Source organism: Aethalodelphis obliquidens, unplaced genomic scaffold (assembly GCF_003676395.1).
Source record: "Aethalodelphis obliquidens isolate GAN/ISIS:26980383/991018 unplaced genomic scaffold, ASM367639v1 scaffold27, whole genome shotgun sequence".
Classification (NCBI taxonomy): Eukaryota; Metazoa; Chordata; class Mammalia; order Artiodactyla; family Delphinidae; genus Aethalodelphis; species Aethalodelphis obliquidens.
In genome coordinates, this window is record NW_020837971.1 from 5638263 (window position 1) to 5664005 (window position 25743).

General features: G+C 42.3%; 1 protein-coding gene across 4 annotated transcripts in view; it reads right to left on the reverse strand.

Moving 5' to 3' along the window:
- NAPEPLD (N-acyl phosphatidylethanolamine phospholipase D) overlaps window positions 1-25743 on the reverse strand; it is an 88249-nt gene that overhangs the window by 24312 nt on the left and 38194 nt on the right. For 2 of the 4 annotated variants that reach the window (XM_027123831.1, XM_027123834.1), the window contains one exon: window positions 4155-4461. In XM_027123831.1, coding sequence (XP_026979632.1) covers window positions 4155-4445 — 291 coding nt within the window. In that variant the 5' untranslated portion in view covers window positions 4446-4461. Of the gene's footprint in view, window positions 1-4154; window positions 4462-14345; window positions 14571-14780; window positions 15962-25743 lie in introns of those variants that run through there. The other 2 variants (XM_027123830.1, XM_027123832.1) reach the window with 2 other exon arrangements.

Below are 25743 nucleotides of genomic sequence, written 5' to 3' on the forward strand. Positions count from 1 at the left end.
AATGGAAATAAAACCAAAAATAAACAAATGGGACCTAATGAAACTTCAAAGCTTGTGCACAGCAAAGGAAACCATAAACAAGACCAAAAGACAACCCTCAGAATGGGAGAAAATATTTGCAAATGAAGCAACTGACAAAGGATTAATCTCCAAAATTTACAAGCAGCTCATGCAGCTCAGTAACAAAAAAACAAACAACCCAATCCAAAAATGGGCAGAAGACCTAAACAGACATTTCTCCAAAGAAGATATACAGATTGCCAACAAACACATGAAAGGATGCTCAACATCATTAATTATTAGAGAAATGCAAATCAAAGCTACAATGAGATATCATCTCACACCAGTCAGAATGGCCATCATCAAAAAATCTAGAAACAGTAAATGCTGGAGAGGGTGTGGAGAAAGGGGAACACTCTTGCACTGCTGGTGGGAATGTGAATTGGTTCAGCCACTGTGGAGAACAGTATGGAGGTTCCTTAAAAGAGTACAAATAGAACTACCATATGACCCAGCAATCCCACTACTGGGCATATACCCTGAGAAAACCATAATTCAAAAACAGGCATGTACCAAAATGTTCATTGCAGCTCTATTTACAATAGCCCGGAGATGGAAACAACCTAAGCGCCCATCATCGGATGAATGGATAAAGAAGATGTGGCACATATATACAATGGAATATTACTCAGCCATAAAAAGAAACGAAATTGAGTTATTTGTAGTGAGGTGGATAGACCTAGAGTCTGTCATACAGAGTGAAGTAAGTCAGAAAGAGAAAGACAAATACCGTATGCTAACACATATATATGGAATTTAAGAAAAAAAATGTCATGAAGAACCTAGGGGTAAGACAGGAATACAGACACAGACCTACTGGAGAACGGACTTGAGGATATGGGGAGGGGGACGGGTGAGCTGTGACAAAGCGAGAGAGAGGCATGGACATATATACACTAACAAACGTAAGGTAGATAGCTAGTGGGAAGCAGCCGCATAGCACAGGGAGATCAGCTCAGTGCTTTGTGACCACCTAGAGGGGTGGGATAGGGAGGGTGGGAGGGAGACGCAAGAGGGAAGAGATATGGGAACATATGTATATGTATAACTGATTCACTTTGTTATAAAGCAGAAACTAACACACCATTGTAAAGCAATTATACCCCAATAAAGACGTTAAAAAAAACCAAAAAGAAACCAGTGCTTATGGGTACTTCACATTCACAAGGCCTGTGAGGCTTAAATGAACAATGCCCTCTAGAAATGTAGTGTGGTAGGTGATCGAAAGAGAATTGAAAACAGAGCCGACTTTCAATAAGCCCATTTCAGGAGGTAAATTTTATTCACGAGGTTTTTTCTTGTTTTGTTTTGTTTTTTAAAGCACATGAAAAGCTTAACATCGCTCATTATCATAGCACATCAAAACTACAAGGAGGTATTACCTCGTACCAGTTACAGTGGCCATCATTAAAAAGTCAACAAACAGCAAATCCTTGAGAGAGTGCGTACAGAAAAGGAACGCTCCTATGCTGTTGGTGGGAACGTAAACTGGTAACAGCCACTATGCAGATCGGTATGAAGGTTCCTTAAAAAACTAAAATAAATCTACCATATGATCCAACAATCCCACTCCTGGGCATATATCCAGAGAAAACCGTACTTTGGAAAGACACATGCACCCCAACGTTCATTGCAGGGCTATTTTCAATAGCCAAGTTGTGGAAGCCACCAAATTGTCCACCAGCAGACGAATGCATAAAGATGTGGTACATATATACAAGGTAATATTAGCCATAAAAAAGAATGAAACAACACCATTTGCAGCAACTGGCTGGACCCGGCAATGATCACATCAAGTGAAGTAGCCAGACACAGAAAGACAAATGTCATCTGATATAGCTTGAAGGTAGGGTCTAAGGTGGAAATGATACAAATGAACTTATTTGCAAAACAGAAACATACTCACAGACTTTGAACGCCAACTTATGGTTGCCGGGGGTGGGTGGAAACATGGCTGGTAGGGATAAATTAGGAGTTCACACTTAACATATACCCACTTGTATATAAAACAGATAATCAACAAGGACCTTCTGTTTAGCACAGGGAACTGTACTCGTTATTTAGGTAATACCCTAAATGGGAAAAGAATTTGAAAAAGAATAGATACATGTGTATATACAACTGAATCACTTAGCTGTACATCTGAAACTAACACCACACTGTATATGAACTATACTCCAATATAAAACAAAAATTAAAATAAAAAGCAAAGAAAAACAAAGAACTCCTGCCTTTAAAAAAAAAAAGAAAGCTTACACTTCATTAAAGAATTCAGCTCCCACCCCCCAACTTCCTTTTTCTGCCTCATTATTCCTCAAAGCACCGATCATCTTTCAGTATCCCACATCATTTTCTTATCTGTTTATTGTCTCTCTTCCATTAAACCGAAGGCTCAACGAAGCCCGGCTGTCTTTCTGCTTTTTTTTTTTTTTTTTTTTTTTTTGCGGTACGCGGGCCTCTCACTGTTGTGGCCTCTCCCGTTGCGGAGCACAGGCTCCGGACGTGCAGGCTCAGCGGCCATGGCTCACGGGCCCAGCCGCTCCTGGACCGGGGCACGAACCCGTGTCCCCTGCATCGGCAGGCCGACTCTCAACCACTGCGCCACCAGGGAAGCCCTTGTCTTTCTGCTTTTTCATGGCTCTCTCTCTAGCACCTAGAATAGTGGAGTTTAAGAACAACTGGCCTGGTGAGTTCTCAGAAATTGAACCCAGTTTCTTCAATATCTCCAAATCATCAGAGTTCAGAGATGTATTTCCGCCTTCATGTGGTCACTCACTTTCCTGTTTGAAATGAAAGAAAACTAAAGACACCATCACTACTACTGTATTTTTAGAAACTGTGGCCCAAAAACCAGGAAGGAATTTTTACCGAACAGGTAACCGACCCATCTTGGCCCCCTACCCTAAACCCTTCTTCTCACAGCTTGACTCCATGTTTCTCTTCATACCAGGTTCTCCAGAAGACATAAAATTTTCTTGTTCCTCCCATCCACAAAGTTGAAACATACACTAAGGTTTTATCTATTAATATCCTGACTCATTCTTAAACAGTGCTGAGAAAATATTCATGTTACTCAATTCTGTTAACTAGGATTAATACTATGAACATTCTTTAGCATCAAAGTGACAATATGGGTTTTTTGGGTTTTTTTTAAATCTCACATCCTTGAAAGAAAAATGGACACACTCACTAAGGTAAACGATCTAACACCACCGCCACCGACCCACTCCCCAGCCTCCTGCCTTACTGCAGATCAACGCTTCAGGGATACCTCCACTCTTTTCATCCCACCCACTTCCAATGTCTACTAGTTCCTTATCTCTCAGTTCCCCACAAGGCCTGGCAGGACAGGGGTTGTTGGAAAAGAGAGGCCAAGTGGGGTAGGAGGTGTAGAGGGGCAAGAAACTAAGAAAGGAGAAAAAAGCACTCCTGTCACTGGGAGCCACCGACTCCCTGCTGAAGTGAAATTTCACTCATCTCATAAACCATAGGCCAAAGGTTAATAGTCTCATCCTAAGTATAACTAGCATATCGAAAGCCCAGTAACCTATTCCCAATTTTTAAAGGGGTGGAAGGTTATCTGACGATTTCTTTTATAACTTTAGCAGCTTTTTCCAAGGATGAAGAGCCAAGCGCTCCAGGCTTAACCCTTATAATTCATATTCCAAAACACAGGTTACTATTTTCTAGAACACGCCATGCACTTTCTCTCCTCTGTGACCTTCCCCACGCCCATCATCCACCTGGAAAACCACTGCCAAATAGTTTTTATCTTTCTAGGCCCAGCTCAAGTATCATCTCCTCTGTAAAGCCATTTCCAATCCCACCAGTCAGAATTAATTGCGTCCTTTCCTATAGTTTTAAGACATCCGTTCCTACTTCTAGTTGCCACCACATCAGAGCTGGTTATTCACACATGTACTTTGCTGCTCAACTGTGAACTTGAAGGCACCTTATTCATGTCGTCTCCCCAGAACCTTATCGTACAAAAGGGCTCAATTAGCTAACTGGAGTGTCATAATACAATTCACAGCAACGTTAAGTGATACATATATTAAGAGCAAATGCACAGCACTCAGAAAGCCAGATGCTACCTCTTTGGAGCACGGAACGCTGCTGTGATCTTTTTCCATCATCAGCCATCTGAGAACATTTGGAATAGAGGGATTTTTCCACGTTGGCCAAGGGTTAACAAATCTCCCATCCTTTCCTTTCTTTGATTTAGTTACATCTTCTTCTAGTCTGTAATCCAGTTTGAAACTCTTCCTGGAAAACCTAGAAGAATCACTTCCTCCAGAATTGCGTGAATTTTGGCGCTTTCTTACTGCTTCTTTAGGATATTGGCAAATTGTCCTCAGGGACTGGTTGCTTTCATTTTCATCCATGTCCTTTCGTGAAGAGCTAAAAAAAGGGGGAGGGGGAATATACTGAGTTTAACATACAGACATTAAAACATACACGTAGTATTATTTCTTAACCAATAAAAATTTCCTCAAACTTATAACAATGTCTCTATTAGGCTCAAACTTTCTTCCTGCAAAATACAATTTCAGAATCCAGTATTACTGCTTGCTAAACAGAAAAGGTGTTTGCTTTACTTATTACTGCCAAACCTTTAAAAAAATTCCTTATGTGGGGCTTCCCTGGTGGCGCAGTGGTTGAGAGTCTGCCTGCCGAGGCAGGGGACACGGGTTCGTGCCCCGGTCTGGGAAGATCTCACATGCCGCGGAGCGGCTGGGCCCGTGAGCCATGGCCGCTGAGCCTGTGCGTCCGGAGCCTGTGCTCCGCAACAGGAGAGGCCACAACAGTGAGAGGCCCGCATACCGCAAAAAGCAAAAAACAAACAAACAAAAAAGGAGGTTCAAAACTTGATGAAGATCTTTACGTTATACTGATTTTCAACCAATTTAAGACACCATGAATTTGTAAGGCAGTTATTTTATGTGCCACTAAGTTAAAATGTTATCAACTATAATTATGTCATGCACTGTATGATTCATCCTGACATGGGTGGTGTTAAAACCGGAATAAAATGTCTTAAAACTGATGAAATACACCATTTTATAGTGTGCTCCTAGGTACTATATATTAAGTTTCTGTTTGCTTTGCTTTCCTTTAGCTTTTTAGCAAAACCGGTTCAGTCAATAAACTCAGTTAAAAATGAAATTCACGGAAAATCAAAGCAGTATTTTCTTTGCCGATGCATGTTGTGCACGTAACTCCCACAGAACATTCTCTCTTTTATTTATTATCCAGTGTACTTCCCATGCTTGGGACATACCTGCCCTCCCATCAGTCTCCTAAACGCCTGTGGGGTTAACACCATTCTCAAGGGAAATCTGTACTGCATGCGAAGGGAGGGGAGGACAGTTTAATTTTAACCTGCAAAGCCCTGTGCAGACATTTCAATGAACTGAAATAGTTTCATTAGCTATGTAATCTAGCAGTGTATTAAAACGACCCTTTTCTTTACTAAAGATAGGAGGGCAAATATAAAATTGTGAATTCATGGGCAGGAGACAAGATGGCGGAGCAGAAGGACTTGAGCTCATCTCCTCTCACGAAAACACCAAAATCACAACTAACTGCTGAACCACCATTGACAAAAAGACTCGAACCTACAAAAAAAGATATTCTACACCCAAAGACAAAGAAGAAGCCACAACCAGACGGTAGGAGGGGTGCTTTCACAATATAATCAAATCCCATACCTGCCAGGTGGGCAACCCACAAACTGGAAAATTACTATATCACAGAGGGTCTTCAACAGAAGAGAGAGCTCTAAGCCCCATGTCAGGCTCCCCAGCCTGGGGGTCTGGCACTGGCAGGAGGAGCCCCCAGAGCATTTGGCTTTGAAGGCCAGTGGGGCTCGAGTGCAGGAGCCACACAGTCCCGGGGGAAGCAGAGACTCTACTCTTCGAGGGTGCACACATGCTTTCATGTGCACTGGGACCCAGGGCAAAGCAGTGAGTCCATAGAAGCCTGGGCCAGACCTACCTTGCGGGTCTCGGAGGGTCTCCTGGGGAGACGGGGTCAGCTGTGGCTCACTGTGAGGGCAAGGACACTGGTGACGGAGGCCCCAGGAAATATTCAACAGCGTGAGCTCCCGTGGAGGTCGCCATCTTGGCACAGAGACCCGGGCCCCAGCAACAGCCTGCAGGATCCAGCGCTGGGACGCCTCAGGCCAAACAACCAATAGGGTGGGAACATAGCCCCACCCATCAGCAGACATGCTGCTTAAGGTCGTCCTGACCCCACAGCCGCCTATAAACACACCCCTTGACACGGCCCTGCCCCCCAGAGGGACAAGACCCAGCTCCACCCACCAGCAGGTAGGCACCAGTCTCTCCCACCAGGAAGCCTGCACAAGTCCCTGGACCAACTTCACCCACCAGAGGGCAGATGCCAGAAGCAAGAAGAACTACCATCCAGATCATCCGACAGAAAATAAGGAATCAGAGGGCTTAAATGACACATTCGACCAATGGACTTAATTGATACTTGTAGAACATTCCATCCAAATGCAGCAGAATACACATTCTGGAGTGCACATGGAACATTCTCCAGGACTGATCACATGCTGGGCCACAAAGTGAGCCTCAGTGAATCTAAGAAAATTGAAATCATATCAAGCATCTTCTCTGACCACAACGCTATGAGATTAGAAACTAATCACAAAGAAAGAAAACTAAAAAAACACGTGGAGGCTAAACAATAACACGTTTAGTAACACGTTGTTACTAAACAACTAATGGATCACTGAGGAAATCAAAAAATACCTACCTAGAGACAAATGACAGTGAAAACATGATGATTCAAAACCTATGCGACATAGCAAAAGCAGTTCTAAGAGGGAAGTTATAGCAATACAGTCTTACCTCAGGAAACAAGAAAAATCTCAAATAACCTAACCTTACACCTAAAGCAACTAGAGAAAGAAGAATAAAACCCAAAGTTAGTAGAAGGAAAGAAATCATAAAGATCAGAGCAGAAATAAATAAAATAGAGACAAATAAAAGAACAGAAAAGATAAAAGAATTTGAAGCTGGTTCTTTGAAAAGATAAACAAAATAGATAAACCTTTAGCCAGACTCACCAAGAAAAAAAGGGAGAGGGCTCAAATCAATAAAATTAGAAATGAAAAAGGAGGGACTTCCCTGGTGGTCCAGTGGTTAAGACTCCATGCTCCCAATGCAGGGGGCCCAGGTTCAATCCCTGGTTGGGGAACTAAGATCCCGCAGGCTGCATGGTGCAGCCAAAAAAGAAAAAGAAAGAAAAGAAGAAGTGAAAAAGGAGAAGTTACAATGGACACTACAGAAATACAAAGGATCTACTACTGGATGTACTACTGCAAGCAACTATGTGCCAACTATAAGCCAAACCAAAAAAAAAGGAACCACACTCAGTAATAACTGCCATTGTCTATAATAACCCACAGCAGCCTGTACATCACAAGTGCTCAATAACTATTTATTGACCGAATAAATGACCAGGAGCTTAAATCCTAATCACTCTTCACTGAGACAGAGTTAATTGTTTCCGAGAGAATCTGCTGGGAATAAAATTACAGGAGAAGCCAAAGTAACCAAAGGACAATGAGACAAAATTCAACAAAGGGCATTCCCTCTAAGTCTACTAATTATGGAGATAAAAATCGAAAAATCTTAGGGAATACTTCAGTAGTTGAATTCTATGGTGGTAAAGTGGTGACAAAGTGGTAGAGACCAGAAGATGCCTACCATAAAATCTAGTCCCCCTTTTCTCCTCAGTAACAGAACACCAGTTTTACTTAGGGTAGCTATGCACCAGTTAATGACTACATTTCCACACCTTCCAGCTAGGGATGGCCGATGCGACCAAAGCAGAAGTCTTATATAGGAAAGGGAGGCATTCTGGATTCTTCCTGCATCCTGCTGCCTGGAGCCATCTTGAGCCATGAGTATCATGGCCACTTCTAGGAATGGCGTAGACGACTAGGACTTCAGACAGAGGCCACGTACCAAGCCTGGACCTTGCAACTCTGGACCTCCCCAAACTAATCCTAACTGATACAATGACCATAACTTGGAAGTTTAGGGAAGTTATAAAAACACACAAAGTAACTATCCAAAAACAGAGCCTTCCTAATCCAAACATGGGTACACAGAGCAGCACACATGACTACTATAGGTATATCGTTTATTGAGCACTATATGTGTCAGACATTTTATACACATTCATTATCTCATTTAATCCTCACAACATCCCCTCAAGGTAGATAGATATTATCCTCACGTCACATGTGACATACCAGAGGTTCACAGAGGTTAATAGTTTACCTGAAGTCAAAAAGCTGGTAACAGTTGGACCTGGAAATCCAACCCAAGTTGATCAGACTCCAAAATTCATGCTCTTTCCACTAATCATGTTGAATATGCACGGAAAATCCAATAAATTTATCTTAAACAGATACCTAGGTTCTAAAGTTAGTTGCATACAGCCAACAGTATGGTCTCAGTGACAAGGCTAGCCTTTCTTGCTTTCAACAATGCCTTTTTTCTCCAATGTCTCTTTTATCCCCTTTCAAAGTAAAAAGCACTTAGTAGACACTCAATAAATACCAGTTCCCTTATTTTTTTTATCAATGTACTTATTTATTTATATTTTATTATTATTTTTTTTGGCTGTGTTGGGTCTTCGTTGCGGCGAGCGGGGGCTACCCGTCATTGCGGTGCGTGGGCTTCTCATCGCAGTGGCTTCTCTTGTTGCAGAGCACAGGCTCTAGGCGCGTGGGATTCAGTAGTTGTGGCTCGTGGGCTTCTAGAGTCAGGCGCAGTAGTTGTGGCGCACAGGCTTAGTTGCTCCGGGGCATGTGGGATCTTCCCAGACCAGGGCTCGAACCTGTGTCCCCTGCATTGGCAGGTGGATTCTTAACCACTGCGCCACCAGGGAAGCCCTATAATTGCCCTTTTAATATTACACGGCAATTTCAAATGATGTAACTATCCTATTTAATTGCTAAATTATTTTCGTTTAAAATTACAAATAATAATAAATTAGTCCTATATTTCAGTCATATAAACAGAAAATATACATGGGGCCTTGAAGATATTTTCCTTGCCTTGAAAAGATGCCTTTGAGTTCATCCAGCATATAACCACCTGGCATTTTATCCTTCCAGCTGGAAGAATTTTTAATCAAGTCCAATGAAGAGACACTTTCAGGTAAGAGGATCAACACCTCGGGGCTTTCCCAGTTTTAGCACTGACAGTCCTATATCCTGGGAATGCCCTCAGTTCTGGGAAAACCTGAAAGATTGATCACTCTGCAGCCTCAGGGTACCATATATATGCATAGTAATGCCTTCAACAAAATGTGGGCAGTGTATACTAAATTGGAGATGAGCTTTATTATAAAGTATGATTTTAAGATATTTGGGCAGCTAAGCAAAAAGAAATTATAAAGCTCTACATAATCGTGCTTAACCAAGAGAATGTTGCCGAGAACATCAGACGTTTATGCCAAATTCTTCTGTGATGATATTCGATACACGCTCCAGCATTCACATTCACCCAGTTAAAACATGGGCTCCGAAAGGCACGCATACATTTACACACGATGGACAGTTTGTCTACATATAAAATTGAGACACTATATGAGGAAAGAATAAGAAAGGAATGGACTTTCAAGTAAGAATTTTAAAGTACGAACGGTCCCCGACTTACAATGGTCCAACTTATGATTTTTTGACTTTACAATGGTGCAAAAGCGATACGCATTCAGTAGAAACACTACTTCGAACTGTGAATTTTGATCTTTTCCCGGGCTAGTAATATGTGAACCAAAAGACACTCTCTTCCCTTGCTGGGCAGAGGCAGCAAGTCACAGCTCCCAGTGGGTGACTGGGGTCGCTGGCTAGCAATCACCAGGGTAAACAACCCATACACTTACAACTATTCTGTTTTTCACTTTTACTATAGTATTCAATAAAGTACATGGGATATACATGGGATATACAACACTTTCCTATAAAACAGGCTTTGTGTCAGACTGTAGACTAATGTAAGTGTTCAGAGTAAGTGTTAAAGTAGGCTAAGCTATGATGTCCGATAGATTAGGTGTATTAAATGCATTTTCAAATTATGATATTTTCAACTTCAGTCATGTTTATGAAGATGTAACCCCATCGTAAGTCAGGAAGATCTGTACCTCATCTCTGTGAAATGGTGGAAACATTTAATTTTGACGTTTCACTTTTGTGGCATCATGAGAGGCTAAAAACTCTCACAAGAGTAGAAATACGAGAGACTTCCCTAGTGGCACAGTAGCTAAGAATCTGCCTGCCAGTGCAGGGGACACAGGTTCGAGCCCTCATCCAGGAAGATCCCACATGCAGCAGAGCAACTAAGCCCCTGTCCCACAACTACTGAGCCTGTGTTCTAGAGCCCGCGAGCCACAACTACTGAAGCCAGCGCACCCTAGAGCCCGTGCTCCGCAACGAGAAGCCGCCGCAATGAGAAGCCCGCGCACCACAATGAAGAGTAGCTCCCGCTCGCTGCAACTAGAGAAAGCCTGTGCACAGCAGCAAAGACCCAACGCAGCCAAAAAAAAAAAAAAGTAGAAACAGGAAATCTGTAAGTTAAGGGGTTGGACCAGACGCATACGAAGGTCCTTTCTAACTTGAACACTCCATGATCCAAGTCATCATACTGTGACCCCTTTCTTTTACAGGAGAAGCAAGTCAGGGCAGAGAGGTACATGGCACTCCAAGGGTCCAGCTCTGTCTGGTGATGGAGCCTGGACTGCTGATTAGCCATATTCTCACCTGAATTATGCCTAGAAACACTTAGAACCAACAGAGCATGTGGTCAGCATGGGGAGATAAATGATACATTTCACCTCACGGTGGGTATTTCACTTAGTTTAGCTCATAAACAGATAAACTAGCGTCAAGTTTAAAAAAGAACTTCAAGCTCAGAAATTCTTTAAACCATCATTAGTTACTTCAACCACAGAATAGCACAATACAGATAGTAGTACTTTGCATTAACTCTCTAAAGAAGCCAAAGGAATGAACACAGTAACTTGAAAAGAAAACGAACATCTTTGTAGTTTGAAAGACCTTCAAAATACAGAAAACAACTTTCAAAACAAATTATTCTGTCATCCAGTTTTCCTAGCAACAGGATCTTTTGTAAGCAAATCAAGTGTCTGCCCGTTTTAAGGGGTGCCAGAACAATGAGGAAGCTTGGTTTTTCTATATTCTGACCATTTCATTCTTATAACTGAGAGAGATTACAGAGGAGCACAGAAGTCTACAGGCATTTTTTTATTGTCCCTTAAATCTGGGAAGGCCCTCAAATTAGATAAACAGGAAAATCTACTGCCCCCAAGGGGAAAGGTGAATTGTTCTAGGTAGCAGGCGTATACTGAGTTGATTTTCAATCATTTCTGAATTTATGCTGATCCATCTAGATGTCAGCCCTGTGCCCCCACAACCAATGGTACTTACCATTCACACCCAACAGGTTTACGGCTGCAACTTATGGCTGTGATGCTGACCAAAGTTTGCTGATCCCAACCACTACTACCTTGGCTTCAGTTGGTACCACCTCCTTTCTAATAAGCAGCAGCTGTGTATACACATACTGGGCCAAAGGCCAGGGCTGTTGTGCTAAGGAACCCTGGGTAAATTACTAAAATCTCCCAGGCTCTCAGTTTCCTGTTTCCCTCATAGGTGGAAGGGCATTAATAATCTCACATATTGTACGTCTCTAAAACCAAAGTAAATATAAATATATACAAGAATACTTGAAAGAGCTTTGTAAATTATAAAGTTATAATACATTATTTAACCAGCTGAGTTGGCAAAAGACTATCTCTGACATAACAAGACTGCCCCTGGGGATATATGAGTTCATACATAATCTATCACAAAAGTCTGTTAATAAAATATTTACTTTGTTATAAGGTAGAAACTAACAAACCATTGTAAAGCAATTATACTCCAATAAGGATGTTAAAAATAAAGTATTAAAAAATTTAAATACACAATAAATGCTTATTAAATTCAAAAGACAAGTCAAATGAAAGTACTATAGATATAGATAGGTAGAATTTTTTGGTATTCTAGCAGTTAGAATAGCACATTACTTGACTCTCATGCTGGAAATCACATGGGTGATTTTTTAATGCCAGTTTTACATATGCCCTCACAGGCCTTCAGGATAAAGGTGCTCGTTAACCATTAATTATGTGCTCAATCCATTTCCCTAGTAATACTTCAACGAAAACATTTTTTATTTGTATGCATTTCAATCTAAAATGCCCAGATCAACACAGTCCTTCAGCTACAGCCATATTCTAATTTACAAAAAAAGAGCAGAATGGAATGGAAAAACCCACTATATCTGTTAGGTAGTTAGACATTAGCAGCAAGGAGGTGACAGTGGCGAAAAGAGGGGACTAGTGGAATTACACCCCGACCATCTGACGACCCTCCCCTGACTCCACCCAGAACGGGGGAAACTATGGTGTTGTGGCGAGCAATTTATCCTGATAAAGAGGGAGCACAGTAGCACAAGGGGACTTCCCCGGGCTGTGCGTGCCCAGACTAGACAGGCGTGTAACCTAGAGTAAACCAAACTCGTTACACCATCATTATAATAAAATCTGCAGGTGGTTTTGCCATCCCCCTTGGGCTTTTCTTAGCGAATCAAGGGTAAGGGCATGCGCAATAAGGAACTTGTTACCTAGCTCGGGGCTGTCAATCAAATAATGACCTCCTGTCACTCACCCACGATTGCGCCCCGCCTCCTCGCAGAGCGCTCCTTATAAACACCCTTAAGCCTGCACAGGAGCTCCTGGCTTCACTTCTTAGAAACAGCCCGCTCTCCCTCTGAGAGTGTAATTATGCTTTAATAAAACTCTGCGTTGTGCTTAAGCCCTAAGTGGTAGTCTGCAATTCTTTGCATGCTATCACAAGGACCGAGATTGCTGGTCCGGGTCTTCCGGTGACCTCCTCGGTTGAAGCTATTTTGACACTACCCACACCAACCCGGTAACATAGCTACAGCTATCTACCACTACAATGAAAAAGCAGAATAAAACAACACAATTAAAGGCAAATAGTACTTTGTCAAACACGGACAACATGTTCTTAAAAATTTCCCCAATTTCCCAAGCTCACTAATGCTCAAAGTAACATAATACCCTTTTCATACAGGATGACTGTATCATCTAAAGCATAACCAAAACCCAAACCCGATGACGGAATGCTTATATTAAAATATCAGTTATAATTGAATAATTTAAAAATTAAATTTTGCAATATGAAATCTGTACAATTTGAAATTGTGAAGGAAGATAAGAGTATGAGAAATACACTATTTTCATCCCTTGGAGACATGAAATTCTTGCAGCAGGAAAGCCTGCAGAATGTAATGAAATAAAATCTGAAAATTGCGACAATATCTTCAGTTAACTAACAGTTTGAATTGAAATCAATCTCTCTCTTACATTTTAAACAGGCCCTAAATTTCTTCTCCAGCAGATCTAAATTTTCTTGCAACAAAATCAGACTACTGTGGGAAATAGGTAATCTTTTTAAAGATTACATAACTTCCTTCTAAATGATATCGACGTCTGCGGCTAAATCAAAACCAGTGAAACTGAAAATAGAAATGGAACTGCTAGATATCCATTCTTAACAAAGATGGAAATTATTTCTTAATTTCCAGACAGCTGTATCTCAGGAATGACTTTCTCATTAACTTAATTAGAATTATCAAATAGCAAACACTTGATGCTAATTAGCCAAAGTAAACCAGGTGAGTCATATTACAACATATATAGAACAACTGCAGTAAAGACAAGGCCGAAAACCTAGCTACTTTTTGAAGGTTAACTTTTCTCATACTCAATATTTTCCAGGTTCAACTGAGATGTGATGCATCTCAGACTCAGGAGCCTGTATAAGCGTATTTATCTCAACTACCAGGATTACAGCTGAAAAATAAAAAAACTATCTGAATACCTGGTCTGAAAAGCCTGCAATAATATTCAATTTGAGAAACAAACGACCACCGAACAGAAAACTCAAGAAAGCGCCGGCTTCCACCACCTCGCTGCACCTTGCTCCAATCTTTCGCTCTTCATTTCCATTCCATGGTTAGTTTTCAAGATAAAACGGGAGAAACCTGATAGAACGGATTTTTAGAAATAAATACTACAGGTGAAGCAGAAATAAATTGCTCCAAGGAAGTTGTCCACCCACTCATTTACGTACAACCAAAAAATACACCCACATGTATTCCAATCGGTGAAGATGCAACCTCGTGATTTGCAGAGGAGATTGGACTTATAACAAATCCCAGAGACGGCTACTCTCCCAAGCGAAAAAAATCATGTGGCTCTTCATCCAGGCAGCCTCAGAGATGCGGGCTCCGCACCTCGTGAGGTGCGGAAATTCAAACGAATCCCTGCCACTCACAAGTGCAGCATCTCCGAGATGAGGCAGGGCTCGGGAGCAGGGACCCACCCACATTCCGCTCTACTCCCGGAAGAGTCCAAGCAGCCCCAAGCTGGGGAGTGCGGACCGTTCCACCCAGAGACCGAGAGGAAGCAAGCGGAGCCGGGCGAAGGAAAGGCGCTGGAGGGGAGGGGGGGGGCAGGGAGGCGGGCGCTAGCGGGGGGGGGGGGGGGCAGGGAGGCAGGGAAGCGGGCACGGAGCGTGGGCTCACCTGACGCGATGGTCGGTCAGGCGCGCGCGCCGCCGCCGCCTCTGCTGCTGCTCTTCGGCCACGGGCCACAGCGCCGCCGGACACAGCGCCCCAGCGCAGCGGAAGGGGCGACGGTGGCCGGCGCCCGGGTTCCTCCGCCCCCGGCCCCGCAGCGCCGGCTCCGCCGAGGGCGTTAACAGCTGCAGGCAGCGCCTCAGCGCTCGCCGCCTCACCATCCTGGGGGCGAGCCGGCGCCGCATCCGAGGCCCACTGGGCGCCGCCACGCCGCGCGGGGCCCTGGCCGAGCTAGATTCCGCTCCACGTTGCCCGGTCACTCACTCATTGTGTCCTTCGAATCTGGCAGCCCCGCCAGCGTCAGCCCCGCGCCGTCCGCCGCTCAGGCCTTTATCAAGATGGCCGCCCACCCCTCCCAGGCCCCGGCTCCGAGGCCTTGTTGGAGGCGCCGCGGCACGTTTCGCCCTTCCTAGCCGGGCCCATGCCTCTCTCGCACTCTGCGCGAGCCCTTCTGACACCAAATTTGCTGTCCTGTCCTAGACCCAGAAGCCAAATTTCAGATCGCGTGAACAGCTTCTAGAACACCCGCCCTAATTGCTAAAATTAAATGGAATCTTGGGGGCCTCTCGTAGCCTGCGTGATCGTAGTAGACCAGCACCTGGTAGCAGGATACTTACAACCTATGGTGCCAGGAGCCTCGTAGCGAAGAAACCAAACTAATTTTAAGTCTGTACAGTAGGTATTGAATATTCATGGCAAGCATTGCCTTGTCACGGTCTGTGCTCATTATTAAAAAGATGTCACAGCTTCCTGGTATACACAGTTCTCATCTAAATTTGTTTTAAAAAAATCTCAGGATGATGACAACAGAGCACCAAATTATGATTCCCAGCTTTTCCCAGGTTTTCCTTTTTGAACTACAGGATGAAATTTACTGTTTCAATAAGTAAGTTAAGTATAGACAGATGGAAATAGAATTCAGTAATGGGTGGCTGGGCAAAGAGATTCCTCTATAAGAGTCCTCGGGGGTGTGTCCACGGGCCAGAAAGAAATGCCCTCTGTCTGGGACTGCGAATGCAGATAGGACTGGTGGAAAATGCAAACCAAACTGTTTTGCAATTTGAAAGTGACCGTGCCAGTGTAATAGCGTAGGAATGTAAAGAAGATTACGCCAGGTATGGACTTTCACCCCCTCAGGGTAGCTTGCAGCTGTTGCTGAATCTTATTCACTTAAGTGTGATTAAGAGCTGCTTGCTTGCTCGTGGGCTGGGCTGAGACTGCACTCACTCAGTGGTACCTCAGGTGCAACAGGAAAAAAAAGACACAGCGCTACAAACTCAAACTGTAAATTGAAGCTACTGTTAGCTCAGGAGGTCTTCACAATGCTCTTGGCTAAGGAACTTTAAAAAGATGCCCTCTGTTCCCCTCACCGCAATTCTTTATGATGATTTTCAAACATACAGAAAATAGAGATGCCTTTTTGTTACACCGTTTGAATAAATTGCAGACAACAAAATCAATCACCCCTAAATATTTCAGCCTGCCTCTTCTAAAGAAAGGACGTTCGCATCAATCACAATACCGTTAGCACACCTAAGGAAACAATTCCCTTATACCATTTAATGTTCAGTCCAGTTTCAAGTTTGTGTGATTGTCCCAAGAATGACTTTTATAGCCTTTTTTTTTCCTGAACTAGGCTTATTAACTGCCTAGGCTCATGCATTGCATTCGCTTATTATGTTGTTTAACAAGCAATTTGAAACGTTCGCTTGATAACTCTTCTCTACAAACTTACAGATAAATGGAGACAAATGTTTACAGCTTGTTTTTCACTGAGACCAGGTGCTTTTGATAAGCACATTTATGTAGACCAGGAAAGTCTAGGAGGAATGAATAGTAACCTTTTAGTACAACACAGAGATTATAATTGAAGCTGTATTAATTAACGTTTATGCTTTCTAAACATAAACTTTTATGTAGTTTACTACATAAACTTTATGGATTGTGTTGTAATTTCTACTTGACTTCCAAAGCTTAATTTTTCTAGACAATGAAAAGCTGTTTAGTAAAACAATTTCTATCACTCCAGGTAAAACCTCTAGCTTGCCCTGCTTCGCAGTACAGAGCAGAATGACCACTGTGCCTTTCACTCATGGTTTAATTTTAGATCCTGACCTGCTGAACTGGGTTTTATTTGTCCTTCCTTCTTACGCCACCCCTAGGAAGTCAGGCTTTCAGCATATAACTGTTTGTCTTTTAAACTGTCACTGTTAAAACAACAGGCCTAAAATGGAGTCACTTATGCTAAGCTCCACATCACCAAATGGAGACTCAGAATGTCACCCTCTCCCAGAATAGGAATCTTAAATCAGTCAATCAGGAATCACCTGGTCAGCACTAGTTAATCGGCCTGATAGGCCCGTGCCATCCCCTAAAGGAAAGTGACCTGTCACAACCAATCCACTTTCTGCTATTTTAACTTCCTGGTCCACTCCCTTCTGCCTGTAAAGGTCTTTCTTTTTGTACAACTCATTGGAGCTTCTTTCTATCTGCTAAATGAGATGCTGCCCAATTCATGTATCATTGAAAAAAGCCTATAAGATCTTTAAAATTTACTCAGTTGAATTTGTTTTAACATTACTTCATTTTTAAATGTTGATTAATGCTGTAAAGAAGAGGGGCAAATTTACACAGTTCCCTTAAAGTGGCTGGTGGCCAAGGTAACATTTCTGGAGATTAGTATTAAATGAGCTTATTTTATTTATTTTTTTAAGATTTTTTCGATGTGGACCATTTTTTAAAGTCTTAATTGAATTTGTTACAACATTGCTTCTGTTTTATGTTTTGGGTTTTTCTTTTTTTTTTGGGCTGCGAGGCATGTGGGATCCCAGCTCCCCAATCAGGCATCGAACCCGCAACCCCTGCATTGGAAGGTGAAATTCCAACCACTGGACTGCCAGGGAAGTCCCAAATGAGCTTATTTTAAATACTTCACAAAATGTTCGTTAAATTACTTCTGGGAAACCACATATAAACCAATTTTAGCACAACAGCTCATCTGTAAAGTGAGTTCTGCAATCAGTACTGTCCTTTCCTCTCCCAGCTCCAGGCCAAAAGGCACAGAGGACTAGAGCACAGCGTGACTACTTACTAGAGGGCTTTAATTCAATGTGTATTTATAGCAGCACCTGTGGAATTCAGTTAACTACTGAGTTCACCTCCAGTTAAATCAAAATTTATTTGCATGATCATTAACAATCTATAGATAACTCCGAAAAGCAATAAGGCAGCTAACTTCTAAATCAGTGCTCTGCCATTAACTACCTCTTCGACCTTGGAAAATACCCTTCCCACCTCACCAGGCCCCCACTCCTACCCTCCAAAATGACTGAGTTTCCGTGGCCACTTGCAGTTGTAACATTTGATGACTCAAGATTTTGGAGGAAAATATGTGAAGACAGCATGCTGATTACAGGGGGAGTTGGATTACATTAGGCCAATGGTCAGGAAAATTTGACCTGAGGGCCAAATCTCGCCTGCCCCCTGGTTTGTTTTGTTTTTGATTCAAACTATTTTTTTTTTCAGAATATAAAGTCCTCAACATGTATATTATAGTGATACTTTTTCACTTCTTGTATTGGGGTAAAAAACACATAACATAAAAATGGTTAAGGTGGTAAATTTTCAATGTACAGTTCAGCAGCATTAAGTATAGTCACATTGTTGGGAAACAGATCTCCAGAATTTTTTCATCTTGCAAATCTAAAACTCTATACCCATTAAACAATACCCCTTCTTCCCCTACCCCCTGGCCTTGGTAACCACCATTCTATTTTCTGTTTCTGTGGATTTGACTATTTAAATACCTCATCCAAATGGAATTATCCAGTATTTGGTTTTTTTGTGACTGACTTATTTTTCTTAGCGTAATCTTCTCAAGGTTCATCCATGTTGTACTGCAGCACGTGACAAGATTTTCTTCCTTTCTTTAAGGCTGAATAATATTCCATTTGCCACATTTATCCATTCATCCATCAATGGACATTTGGGTTGCTTCCACCTCGTAACTACTGTGAATGGTGCTGCTATGAACATGCGTGTGCAAATCTCTCTTCAAGACCCTGCCTCCCATTTTTTCAAACATATACCCAGAGGTGGGATTGCTAGATCATATGGCAATTCTCTTTTTTGAGGAACCTCAATACTGCTTTATTGATCTGAAACAAATAGACTGCCAGATATTTCTCCAGCAAAGATGGACTTGGTATCAGCAGAAAACTGCAGTTCAGGGTCTGCAACCATGGTGAGCCATGTGCAAGTCTCCGTATAGCAAGGGAAGGAGCACACTTTTATAGAGGAGAAAAGGAAGTTGGGAGGGCTCAGTAAACAGAGTCCATGACTTCTCATTGGCTGAATCCTTGTCAGGAAAGTAGAAAGTAGAGTCTTTCTTCTTCCTGTTGGGCTCTACTATCATCGCAGGGTGAGAGAGCTCTCCCTTCTGATCTCCCAACTCTATTTAATTGAGGTTTCCGTTTATTAAATTTTTAATACTTTCCATAGTGGCTACATCATTTTACAATTCCACCAATAGTGCACAAGTGTTTCAATGTCTCCATATCCTCATCAACACTTGTCATTTTCTGTTTTCTAGATATTAGCCATCCTAATGGGTATGAGGTGATATCTCATTGTGATTTTGATTTGTATTTCTCTGATGATTAGGCATCTTGAACATCTTTTTGTATACTTGCTGGCCATTTATATATCATCTTTAGAGAAATGTCTATTGAAGTCCTTTGCCCATTTTTGAATTGAGTTATTTGATTTTTTGTTGTTGAGTTATATGATTCTTTATATATTCTGGGTATGATTTGCAAATATTTTCTTCCATTCCATAGGTTGCCTTTTCACTCCATTAGCTGTGTCCTTGATGCACTGAAGTTTGTTTGATATAGACCCATTTGTCTATTCTTACTTTTGTTTCCTGTGCTTTTACTCTCATATCTAAGAAATCATTGCCAAGTCAAATGTCATGTTTTTCTTCTGTTTTCTTCAGTAGTTTTATAGTTTTAGGTTGCCACCTGTTTTTGTATGGCCTGTGAGCTAAGAATGACTTTTTTACAGTTTTACATGTTGGGGGAAAAAAATCAAAATCAAAAATAATATTTTGCAATACCTGAAAATTATGTAAGGTTCAAATTTCAGGGTTCATAAAAAAGTTTTATTGACATAAAGCCACATTAACTCATTTACATATCACCTGACTACTTTTGCACTGCAGGGGGCAGAGCTGAGTTGTTGCAACAGAGACATATGACCCACAAAGCCTAAAATATTTACTATCTGACCTTTTACCAAAAGTTTGCTGACCTCTGTGTTAGACTATTTTTAATCATGAAACTTTAGATGCATTTAAAAAGGAAAAGTGAAAGAGGAAACCAAAGTCACCAATACATATGTATTTTGTGATTAAGAAAAATTATTAGATTTCCAGGGGTTTTTTGAACTTTTATATTTGAGTTTATTCTTCATTTAACTTTTAAAACACCAGTTTTAACTTTAAAAACACTGCTTGTGTTGAATATAGACTTCAATTTTTAATCCTTATTAGACTGTCAGGAGGAATCCACTGACAAATTAACCAGAAGAATATGGGAAGACCCGCCGTGGTTTTCTCCAATGAGAGAGGAGCCCTCCTACACCTAAGTGGTTCAAAGAATATGACTTGAGGGAAGTCTTCTTCTGGGCACACTGATTGTGAAATATCACTCATTCTTTGTTCTCGTACTTTTTTGCTAATGTTATTTTGGGTTCCCATGCAACTGAACTACACAGTTACAACAAAAGATTGGAATTTAGAATATAGAATCAAATATTTTCCAAAATCTAAACACCAAAAACTGACTGTTAATGTTGAAGGCATTGAGTCTTATTTATCCTCTTCACCCTAGCTAACTAAATATTCTATCTTATGAAGGTTGGGCCCTAAGATAGATACTTTCCTAATGACTTGTTGGATTAATTGAACTTCTTTTTACATTCAGTTTGCTGCCCAAAGAAACTTGACTTGATTCCTTCACATTATGATGCTTTCATTGCACTGCTTCGTGCAATGTGAGCGGTACCTCCGGTTTAGGCGTTGCTATTCATAGCAGTGAGTGTAGCTCTGGCCAGACCTGCCACTAGCATATACAGAGCCCAAGGCAAGAGTATTAACAAGAGACATATTCTACATATCTAATTATTTAAAAGTCATAAATCAAGCTGACACATGGTTAAGTAAAACATCTGATCCTCCTACCCTGACAAAGTACATAAAGACAAGGAAGCCCAGGTTCTTTGGAGCTCTCAGCCTCCCCAGAGTTCTCCACCAGACCCTGGCCATCCGTCTGGGAGAGCTGGCCTTTGGTCCGTGATATCAGCTCCAGAGCTTTGCTCTGTACCGTGATGGCCTGGAGCTTACCCATATGAACCCTTCCCCATATCTAAGTTCCTTCCATTCCCCAAAGAGCCACCCCTTGGCCACCCATGGGCCTTGCTGCCTGACCTCAGGAGGATGGACATGGGGAAGAGGTTCGTGCACGCCCTGGAAGCAAGCTTGGGAGCATTTTGGCAGGACTGCAAATTCCTGGGTACCTGGAGAGCATTTAGACAGGTCCCTGTGGCACACCCGAGGAGAGGTGCAGCCAGAGGAGGCCAGAGTGGGCTCTCAAGCACAGGGCTTTTTACCTGGGTCTAAGGGTAAAAGACTCAGAACAGTCTTCAGCATGTCCCGAACTGTCCACACAGCCAATCCAGAATCAAAAACTATGAACTTCCCGCATCTGTAAAAAAGTTTACTCAGCTAGTCACGTGGCTCTACCATCAGTGATTCAGTGAAAAAAATTTCAGGACTCCCTTAACCCTTTTTAAATTGCCAACCACATTTCCAGCACAATGTTAATTCAACTTGGATGGCATGTATTATGGGCAGGGAGAGAAAAGACTTCTTCTGGCCTTCTTTCCCCCCAATCCCCTCTAGTATCTGATTGTCTAGAGGCTGAGCAACTAATGAGGGTTACTTGTCCCAGTCCTTCCCATCTACCCCTAAATTCCCAAATCTCCAGCCACAAAGAGGTGTGTGTAATCTGCTTCCAATTCAAGAACAAAGAATACTGCTCTCTGTGGTAAACTGAAGAATCCTCTCTTCCCCAGAAAATATTCACCTCCTAAGCCCCAGAATCTGTGAATGTTACCTATGTGGCAAAAGAGACTTACACATGTCATCAAGGATCTTAAGATGGGGAGCTTAGCCTGGATTATCCAGGTGGGCCCTAAATGTAATCACAAGGGTCCTTAGAAGAGGGAGGGTAGAAGGTCAAAGAGAGAAGAAGGCAAGGCACTTCCCTGGTGGTGCAGTGGTTAAGAATCTGCCTGCCAATGCAGGGGACACGTGTTCGATCCCTGGTCCGGGAAGATCCCACATGCCGCGGAGCTGCTAAGCCTGTGCACCACAACTACTGAGCCTGTGCTCTACAGCCCGTGAGCCACAACTACTGAGCCCACATGCCTAGAGTCTGGGAAGAGCCCACATGCCATGGAGCAACTAAGCCCGTGCACCACAATTACTGAGCCTTTGTGCCACAACTACTGAAGCCCGCGCACCTAGAGCCCGTGCTCCGCAACAAGAGAAGCCACCGCAATGATTAGAAGCCTGCACACTGCAGCGAAGAGTAGGCCCCTGTTTGCCGCAACTAGAGAAAGCCTACGCACAGCAACAAAGACCCAACGCAGCCAAAAATAAATTAATTAATTTTTTAAGAAAAGAAAAAAGAAGGCAATGTGGCAACAGCAGCAGGGATTGGTGTGATGCAGTCACAGCCAAGGAAGGTGTGCAGCCTCTGGAAGGAACCAGCCTTGCTGACACACTGAGTTTAGCCCAGTGAAAATGATTTTGGCTTTTGGCCTCCAGAACCATAAGAAAATATATAAATGTGTATAAATCACCAAATTTAAGGTACTTTGTTACAGTAGCAATGGAAAACCAACACATTCTCCTTTAAGCAGTCTTTGAACTGTGATAACTATAACTATATATATATATAAAATATTTGTCCATTAGCATAACACTCATGAGTAGACACATATGTCTAAACTCTATACTGTGACTTCCAGGTTGAGCTCTGAAAGACCCAATTTCCAGGCTTTAGAGGATCAAATTTCCAGGCTGGTGCTAGGAGTCATGGTTGGAAGATTCAGAGAAAGGAGCAGAAGTCCTAGTGTTGGGAGATATTGGTAGGGAAGCAAAATTTACCAAACCAAAATGTGTCTCTTGGCGTGAGGAAGGAACAGAAGACTCGGGAAGTTTTTCTTTGCAACTCTCACTTAACTGCCTAAAAGAATTTAGATAGAGGGCCTATTCCAGGAAAGAACCATCACCAGAGGTATCTATAGTATAATATGAACTAGGTGTGGTAGACAAGGGAGGAACCTAGCAAAGTCTATTAAAATTCCCCTTTGTGTCCCATTGTTGGTTTGGCCCAGCAAACATTTATTTATTGATACTAAACATTTGCTCTCTTCATTCTTCCTATGAATTTACTTCTTTACTTTTGAAGTCCCAGACCCCTACTCCCTTCTCCTTGGTCCAGGATGACATATATACCTCATTTTACTTGGTTCTTTGGAATTTCCTGTGGATTCCCTGTATGTTCATAATTAAATTTCTTTTTTTTTCTCCTGTTAATCTGTCTTATGTCATTTTAATTATTCAACCAGCCAAAAGAACTAAAAGGGGAAGTGGGAAATTTTTTCCCCTCCCGACAGATTGCTTCTGGTCCTGCCATGAACATGTCATTAAGCACCCTGAGCCTCTGTGAGGTTAACCTGCACAATCACTAAGATCCCTTCCAATTCTAAAATTCGGAGCTGTAGCAAAACATGGTTTCCCTCCGAATTTCACATTCACATGTTACTGCTGTTACAATCGCTCTCCAGCCAACATTTCCAGCCTCCCTGTCCACCACGAAGCCTGCATGTCAACCACACACACATCCGAGCTTTTGCACACATTGCTTCTTCTGCTTAAAATTGTCTTCCCTGGTGGCGCAGTGGTTAAGAATTCGCCTGCCAATACAAGGGACACGAGTTCGATCCCTGGTCCGGGAAGATCCCACATGCCGCGGAGCAACTAAGCCCGTGTGCCACAATAACTGAGCCTGCATGCCACAACTGCTGAAGCCCACTTGCCTAGAGCCCATGCTCTGCAACAAGAGAAGCCACCACAATGAGAAGCATGTGCACTGCAACGAAGACCCAACATAGCCAAAAATAAATAAAATAAAATAAACAAATTTATTTTTAAAAAAAGAATTTATCTTCCCTGGCTTCACCCCTGAGCACTCAGGCTCATCCCTCAAATCAAGAATCACCACCTTTGAGGAGCTCTCCCACCTTCTCAAAGCAGAATGGTCATCTCTGCCTTGGTGCTGTCAGAGAACTATTAAAGCAGGTAGCAAATTAGAGTATGACTCTTTGTTTCCATTTCTGTTTCCCAAACCAGAGTGTGGGCTACTCACATGCAGACACTCTGCCTGATCCATATGTATACCTCTAGCACCTACTCCTGTGCTTGGCACACAGCAGACACTCCTATTGTGTCTGTGGACTGAATAAATGAATGATGATTCCCTGAATTCTGCAGAGCCTACTTGGGACTGGGCAGGAGTGGGATGTGGGGAGAGATGGAAAAGAAGTACAAGAGGACAGGAAATTTATGTTTCTACAAGACTTTCAGAGCCTTGGAGAAAAAGCTGAGTCTGATGTGTGCGATGATTTAGTTCAAGGCTGTCCTCAGATACTCATTGTACTTGCAATCTAGCATCTCTCTTGACCTTGCTTCAAAGTCAGTTTTTAAGTGGAGTTATCAGTATGAGCTACCTTGCACAGCAATCTGCTGATTAGAAGCTCTTAACTGGGGCAGATGGCAGGCAGCCATGTATGATCTGTCAGCTTTGCATCCTCGTGTGCCCCTAGGCAGAGGCTACAACTTTAGAATTTTATGGTAGCTAGTTAACAACTCTGGCCTTATAGACCATTCTGAGTAACAACTCATAAAACCGTCTACATTCAGTGTTCTTTCTTAGGCATAAGAAATACCCTCCCCCTACTCCTTGAGTGATCTGGATATGTCTTCCATCTTCTTGATACAAAGTACAAAGGACAAACGTACTCAGAAAACCTCCTTCAAGTGGAAATGAGGTTATCATTTCCACACACCTTAGAAAACCTATGAAGTCTTTTCACAATATATAGACTGATGATAATTTACAATGTGTCCTTGATCATGCATCTCTTTTTTTTTTTTTTTTGCGGTACGCGGGCCTCTCACTGTTGTGGCCTCTCCCGTTGCGGAGCACAGGCTCCGGACGCACAGGCTCAGCAGCCATGGCTCACGGGCCCAGCCGCCCCGTGACATGTGGGATCTTCCCAGACCGGGGCACGAACTCGTGTCCCCTGCATCGGCAGGCGGCCTCTCAACCACTGCGCCACCAGGGAAGCCCCATTGCCTCTCTCTTTATGATGTAGTCATCTCTGTATGTTCCTTTGCTGTTTCATTCCATGTACTTGTGTCATTTTAGAATTTTACATTTGAGATTCAGCTTATTATTTAAAGGCACCACTTACTGTACCTTTTTCATGTACCAGACACTATGCTAAGGGCTTTACAAATCTTATTTAATCCTCATAACAAACTCAGGCACTAAGCATTGTTATACTGTTTTTATAGAGGACAAAGCTAAGATTTTGAAAGGCTAATTAACTTTCCTGAGGGCACAAAGCTAGTAAGATGTGGATGCAAGAGCCAGGCCTGTGTCTGTTGGAGAGTTCCTCTTCTCTCTGTTTCAATTCTTCTTAAAAAAAATAGTTAATTTATAATAGTATATTAGTTTCAGGTGTACAGCATAGTGATTCAGTATTTTTACAGATT